Source organism: Narcine bancroftii, chromosome 2, assembly GCF_036971445.1.
Source record: "Narcine bancroftii isolate sNarBan1 chromosome 2, sNarBan1.hap1, whole genome shotgun sequence".
Taxonomy (NCBI): domain Eukaryota; kingdom Metazoa; phylum Chordata; class Chondrichthyes; order Torpediniformes; family Narcinidae; genus Narcine; species Narcine bancroftii.
The window spans coordinates 338435042-338442602 of NC_091470.1; the positions used below are offsets into that span (position 1 = coordinate 338435042).

Below are 7561 nucleotides of genomic sequence, written 5' to 3' on the forward strand. Positions count from 1 at the left end.
CTTCCTGGTACAAAAGGTAAATTGGTCACATGCCTCTCAAGCAATGAGATGACTGGGATGTTGCTATACGGATTAAATCAGCTTGATCGACCAACGGGTCTTCCCTGATTTTTGTGTGTATTTGTTATCCATGTAACCACAAAGAACTGCCTTGGTCTTCTTTGAAATTGTGCCAGGGAACACTTACATCCATCTGAGACGATGTACAGAGCCTTGATTTAAAATCTTAGCCAAAAGAGATCACCTCATCACTGCCTCAATAAAAAGCTCAGCTTTTTATGTCAAAGTCGCTGGAGTGAAATGTGATTCAACAACCTTATGACACAGGTGCAAGTACTGTCAACTGACACCTCATAATGGAGTTGTGTTTTTGTCCTTCCTTTTCTCCTTAAGCAATCCCTCAGTACTACTTGCTCCACTTCTAGACTTCCTGGGTAGCACAGTTAGTGTAGCGGTTAGCACAAAGCCATTGCTCGAGGTTCAAATCTGGCATTGTCTGTAAGGAGTTTGTACATTCTCCCCATATCTGCATGAGTTTCCTCCGGTGCTCCGGTTTCCTCTCATCTTTCAAAAATATACTGGCGTCATAGATCAATTGGGTGTAATTGGGTGGTATGGGCCCGTGGGCTGAAATGATCTGATACCCTGCTGCATGTCTAAATTTAAATTTAAAATTCACTTATGGATTCTAATGTGATGAATGAAGCTATTCTAGAAACTATAATTCTTCCACAGATGGCCAAGGAGGTGACTGGAACCAGGTGTTAAATAACATGCAAATGATACTTTGTTATAATTAGTAGGTCAAACAAAGTCAGCATTTCAACTGTCTTCTGTCAATTAGTGGAAGCACATAGGAGACAGTAGATGCTGGAATTTAGTGTCTAAGTTCATGCATTAAGAATTTTCTCTAGGGTGGATAATGGAAGATTAATGGACACCTATGGATTTGCACTGAGATTACGGAAAAGAAAAATATAGAAAGTAAAATTACAAGGCTATCAAAGAGCTTCTTCCCATGCAGTGAGCATGCTGAATGACTAAATGAACTGCTTGCACAAACCATCTAAGACACTACTACATATTTATTATGGTCATTTATTTTTATTTATGTATATTTGTCCTGGGTATGTATTTTTGGTCAGTACATGTGTTATGTCTGTTTGTGTGTTTGCGTATTTTTCATTGAACATCGGAGAATGCTGTTTCATTGGGTTGTCTCCGCTCCATCCTCAAAATTCATTGGAGCGACTTCATCCCTAACATCGAAGTACTCGAGATGGCAGAGGCCGACAGCATCGAGTCCACGCTGCTGAAGATCCAGCTGCGGTGGGTGGGTCACGTCTCCAGAATGGAGGACCATCGCCTTCCCAAGATCGTGTTATATGGCGAGCTCTCCACTGGCCACCGTGACAGAGGTGCACCAAAGAAGAGGTACAAGGACTGCCTAAAGTAATCTCTTGGTGCCTGCCACATTGACCACCGCCAGTGGGCTGATATCGCCTCAAACCGTGCATCTTGGCGCCTCACAGTTCGGCGGGCAGCAACCTCCTTTGAAGAAGACCGCAGAGCCCACCTCACTGACAAAAGACAAAGGAGGAAAAACCCAACACCCAACCCCAACCAACCAATTTTCCCCTGCAACCGCTGCCTGTCCCGCGTCGGACTTGTCAGCCACAATCGAGCCTGTAGCTGACGTGGACTTTTATCCCCTCCATAAATCTTCGTCCGCGAAGCCAAGCCAAAGAAAAGACTTGTACAATTGGATGATAAATGAACTTGAGAAAATTAAGTTATTTTACATTAGTATAGAATGAATGTCAAATGTTTTAATAATATTTTCAATAAGAAATTCTCTTGGTGATGCCTAAAGTGGTCTTCAATTGTACTGGTCGTCCTGCCTTCTTGCACAAAGCCATCTTTCTTTCATCTCACTGCATCTGTTTCTTGATGCATATTTGCAAATACTTTGCAATGCTACTTAGTTACATTAATGCTTCAATACAAATCAAACATTTGCTATTGAGCTTAATGGTCTCTGAATCCTTGACTTTCTCATCGAAAGACCACAGTTAGCAGATTGGTAACAACTCTTCCTCCACATTGATGATCCACACAGGGAAAAACCTCAAGGATACATGTTTAGCCCACTGCTCTACTCTCTCTACATCCATGACTGTTACTAGGCACAATTCAAATGCTATCAACAAATTTACCAATGACACCACGGTTGTCAGCAGAATCTCAGACGGCAATGAGGAAGCATACAGGAGTGAGATGGATCAGCTAGTTGAGTGTTGTCACAACTGCAACTTTGCGCTCAACTTTTACAAATCTAAGGAACTGATTGTGAACTTCAGGAATGGGATCAGCAGTGGGGAAGGTAAAGAACTTCCAATTCCTGGATGTCAGCATCTCTGAAGATCTATCCTAGGGTCATCAGGTTTAGTGGTTGGACTTTGTAAGGAGCTTAAAGAGATTTGGTATGGCACCAACAGTGGTTGATTAACTACCACCCGGGCCCCTAAGCTGAGCATTAGTAAGGCTCCCCTGATCTTGCCCCCCTGCCCCACCCTTCACTGAATAGAATAAAATGACATTAAATAACTTACATCATTGTACTATATACAAAGCACTACATTTGTAGGGAAGAACATTAATTGTGTCAACAACCCTGTCCCGAAATGCTTTCATGTAATTACATTCTGACTGAAATTGGTGAGTAATCAAACGTGGTCATCACTTGAAATCAGTTTGCAGTTAAACAGATATCTTACCTGTGCTTGGAGAATAACACAGCCAACTTCTGCTGATTGATTTTCTTGCTATTTGTAAGGAAGTGGCAAAACATGGACTCACTAAAGTAACATTTAACATCATATTTTATAGATTGCACAATACTGGCATTCATCTTCTAACAGGCTTTGCTCCTTGTCTTTAACCAGTATACATGCATGTTAATGCCAACCCGTGACAAAATAATGCTCTCATTGTAAACACGATCTCACGGCTGCAGTACAAAGTCTTAAAAATACTCACACGTGCGCGCAATTAAACCATTATTTTGTTGCTCTTGGGCCCCCCTCCCTATAGCCTAATGGTTAATCTGCCACTGGTCACCAATCGTGGAGAGCATTCTGACTGGTGGCATCACTGCCTAGTATGAAGGTGCAAATGCTACAGAAATTTGTGAACATGGCCAGCCCCATCTTCACTCCATTAAGAAAATCTATAAGAGGTGGAGCCTCAAGAAAGCAGCCGCCATCATCATGGACCCTCACAAGCCAGGCCATGCCCTCTTCTCATGGCTACGATGAGGAGGTACAGGAACCTGAAGATGAACACACAATGATACAAGGAAAATACACACAGAAATGTTGAAGAAACTCAGCAGTTAAAAATGGCTCAGGCCTGAAACGTCCTTACCTCCTATAGATGCTGTGAGACCGGCTGAATTTCTCCAACATTTCTGTGTTTTTTTAATACAATCACAGTTACAAAAACAGCTTTCTTCCCCTCTGCCATCAGGTTTCTGAATGGACAATGAAGCATGGACATCAACTCACTTATTTTTTCTCTTCTTCTGCAGTAATGTATTTATTTTTAAATAGTCCATTTATGGAAATATAATTAATAGCAATTTTGCACCTCTAATGCACAATAATTCTGCTGCAAACAAAAAAAAAATCATGGCAATAAACCTAATTCTGATTCTGATCTTGCCTCCATCATAATTTCAACAGACTTATGAAAATGACTGAACTTTTACAATGCTGCAAATTTCACTTCAGCCTGCCTTTGGTAAGGAGTGATGGAGTAACTCTTCGTCTGGAGCTACCATTCCATCACTCATCTAAGGGGTGCTGAAATTAATTATGTAATCTGTGCATCTTAGTTTATCGTAGAAAATAAAATCTCTTTGCCATAGAATCTGAAACAGTTCCGAAATGTACCATTCACCAGAACCAGTTTTGTATCCATTACTACCTATGCAGTCTGAAGCTGACGGAAGAGCTTCTCCAGGCTTTGCTAAAACTTGGTATGTGGGATAGTCCCATTTTTTTTGCCGATAATATGCAAACCACGCTCTCCCTTAAAATAGTGGCAAAATGAGATGTAATATTTATCTTACTTTTTTTAATGATATGGAAACAACATTGTAAGAAAAGCAATAGTTCTGTGTGTTTTTACTACAATCACAGTTACAAACACCCAGGCTTGTTGGTCTGCCCCAATGTTAGATGCATTTTTATTAGTTCTCACTTTCCCCTGACTCTCTCAATCATTTTATATTTTGATCCTGATATCTCCCCCGGTTAATTTAATGATCTCAGACACAACTGAATTCCTGTTAGCTTTATAATTCTAAGTATAAATTAATGAATTTAAACAAAATCTTTCCTTAAATATGGAAGAGGGGAATTTTTAATTTTTCACCCATGTATCTTAGGTTTGAAATGTCGCTTTTTATGGCAATGGTTTATTAAACATTTGCCGTCAACTATTGTTAACCAAATGCATGTTGTGAATGCGCCCTTGTGCTTGACTTGTGATGAGCTTTGGCTTACCACATCAGCTGGTGGGCAATTTTGTTCATTTTTGTCAGTATTTAAACAGATACTCGAGATGGCAGAGGTCGACAGCATCGAGTCCACGCTGCTGAAGATCCAGCTGCGCTGGATGGGTCACGTCTCCAGAATGGAGGACCATCGCCTTCCCAAGATCGTGTTATATGGCGAGCTCTCCACTGGCCACCGTGACAGAGGTGCACCAAAGAAAAGGTACAAGGACTGCCTAAAGAAATCTCTTGGTGCCTGCCCCATTGACCACCGCCAGTGGGCTGATAACGCCTCAAACCGTGCATCTTGGCGCCTCACAGTTTGGCGGGCAGCAACCTCCTTTGAAGAAGACCGCAGAGCCCACCTCACTGACAAAAGGCAAAGGAGGAAAAACCCAACACCCAACCCCAACCAACCAATTTTCCCCTGCAGCCGCTGCAACCGTGTCTGCCTGTCCCGCATCGGACTTGTCAGCCACAAACGAGCCTGCAGCTGACGTGGACTTTTACCCCCTCCATAAATCTTCGTCCGCGAAGCCAAGCCAAAGAAAAAATATATATAAAAGGAAGCAGTGCAGTTCTACATTGGGAATAGTTCAAAAATTTCTACAATTGGCACACTGACACTTTCCAAGGAATGTTGAATGTTATCAAACAGGTGAGCCCATTTCGTCCTGCATGTTTGTACCAACTCTTTCAAGATGGGATTCTATGAACTCCAAATGTCTAGTCTTTCGCAATACACCCAATGCAGATCCCCCCCCCCCCCCCACAATGTTATAGGTAAAAGCTCTGTAAAAGTTACTCTGAAGCTTGTTTCCAGGAATGAATTTGGAGTGATCATAAAGATGTAATAAATGAAGTCTCTCTCATTTCCTTTCAGTGTATTTTTAAACCGGTTATCTGGGCAATGATCACTCCAAATTGGTTAAGATGCCTTACCCAAGGGCAGCTCTCTCCATCACTATGTTGTTTCTAAGCACCAAATGTAGGACCACGGCAAAATGATAGTCAAGGCTGTGGCAACTCTGGAGATGATATTGCCTGGTTCCCGATCAAATGCGCCCGTTCATGAGTGAAGATCAAAGGGCTTGACCGTTTCCTTCATTAACGGCTGCATGGGATCAGGATGGAAGGATGGGGTTCCACCAACACAACTCACCAACAGCCCGACCATTCTGCCTCTTTCCAAAACAAAAGAGACTGCACATCACCTGTGTCCGTTCGGACTCGAAACTCGTTCAAGTTTAACAGCCCCACCTCAATTTCAAACTCCACCACCACAAAATACGACCCCACCAAGTGAATGTATAGATTGCGAACATTACCGTGTTGCAATCTGAAGTCGCCGTTTGCAGAATGTCTTGATGTCACAAAAGAATCATCACTTCGATTTACAAAGCAGAATCTGAGTAAGTATTTATGACTAAATCACATGCATTAAAACAGCTCCTACTTGTAGTATTGTACGCGACCCCGTTGAAGAAGTCCGGGCAAGGTCTCGCCACAAGCTGTCCCGCTGTAGTTCTCGGCCAGCAAGTTCCTATTCCATCGATTGTTGAGTTGCAATAAACCCCTTGTGAGAAGGATATAAAAACACAGAGTTAAAATGTGAAAGGACATCAGCGAGAAAAGCAAATGCAAGCTCGAAGTCTACAACTTGTTCGGTCTGTCATACCAGTCAGATCAACAAAAGGGACTTGCTCGACTTCGTAGAAATGGTCCCGGAGAGCATCTAACAGACTGCAGTTGGGGTCAAATTCGTCGATGATGATCTGGAAGATTGTCGAGTCCATGGTGCAGGTTAGAACCGGGACCATGAGGGGGTTTAATCCTTGCAATTGCCCTGGCTCTCTGCCGGTGGAGGTGCGAAGAAGCGACTTGGTTTAAAGCCGTTACATTCGCTCCACCTCTTTGGCCAATGGGAATGCTCCAGTTGCTTCCGACTGATCAACTCTGTCGCTCCTTCGAGGGGTCTCCTTCATTTGCAAATTACTGCTTCTGTCCTATGCCACTCCCTCGCATTTCAATGCTTTAATTTCTCTTTCAATCTCTGCTCTTGTCCCCGCTCTGCCAGCCAGTTGGCCCTTTCCTTTCCGCACGTTCTTGCATCTCTGTCTATCTCCTTCACATGTTCCAATGAGTCCCTCTCTCCAACCTTCCTCTCCCAGGCTGATTCCTCCTCCTCCTCCTCCCCTCCCCCCCTCCCCCCCTCCTCCCCTCCCCCCCTCCTCCCCTCCCCCCCTCCTCCCCTCCCCCCCTCCTCCCCTCCTCCCCTCCTCCCCTCCCTCCTCCCCTCCCCCCCTCCTCCTCCCCCCCTCCTCCTCCCCCCCTCCTCCTCCCCCCCTCCTCCTCCCCCCCTCCTCCCCCCCTCCTCCTCCCCCCCTCCTCTCTTACTGCTGCCCTCCTTCACGCTGTTCTGTTTATATATGGGGTTTTTTTTTTACTCCTTCTCTTTCAAGCTTCTCTCAACTCTGTCACGTTGCGTCTACTAATTATAATTTTTGCTCAATTATTACCGCTCGTGATGTGCTTCACATCGGCGGCATTTTTTCTCGAAACATTTCGAGGTGTCCCCCCGCCCGTTGTGGATCTCCGTCTTTTACTCTCTTCCAGTTGCTCTTTCTCTCGGACTCTCTATCACTTTGTGTCCATTTCTCTCAGGATCTCGGTCTCTTGCCCGGTCAGGATCTTTGTGTTTTGCTTTCTTATTTTCCATCAGCAAATTGGTGTCTCTCAGCATCTCACTCTCAGGAGTTCGCTCTCTTTCTGTCCTTTACACGGTATATTTGTTTCATATTCTCTAAAGATCTCTTACTGCCTGACTTTCTTCTGACGTGAACTTCCTTATTTGGGTCAGTATTTCTCCAAATCCAGTGTTGGTTGTATTTAATCTCTCTCTCTCTTTCTCTCTCTCTCACACACACACACACATTTCACTCTTTTCTCCCTCTTTTGTATCACCTGGCATCTCTCTCTCTTTCTCATTTGACTCTTCTCCCT

The 7561-nt window shown here is 43.8% G+C and overlaps 1 protein-coding gene across 1 annotated transcript in view; it reads right to left on the bottom strand.

Annotated features, from left to right (window-relative positions):
• Positions 1-6354, bottom strand: part of LOC138755721 (corticotropin-releasing factor receptor 2) — a 175541-nt gene extending 169187 nt beyond the window's left edge. The window contains exons 1-2 of the mRNA XM_069922182.1: positions 6237-6354; positions 6015-6134 (exon numbers count right to left, since the gene is read on the bottom strand). Of these exons, the coding sequence (XP_069778283.1) occupies positions 6015-6134; positions 6237-6354 (238 nt within the window). The remainder of the gene's footprint in view (positions 1-6014; positions 6135-6236) is intronic.
• Between the last annotated feature and the right edge of the window lie 1207 nt (positions 6355-7561).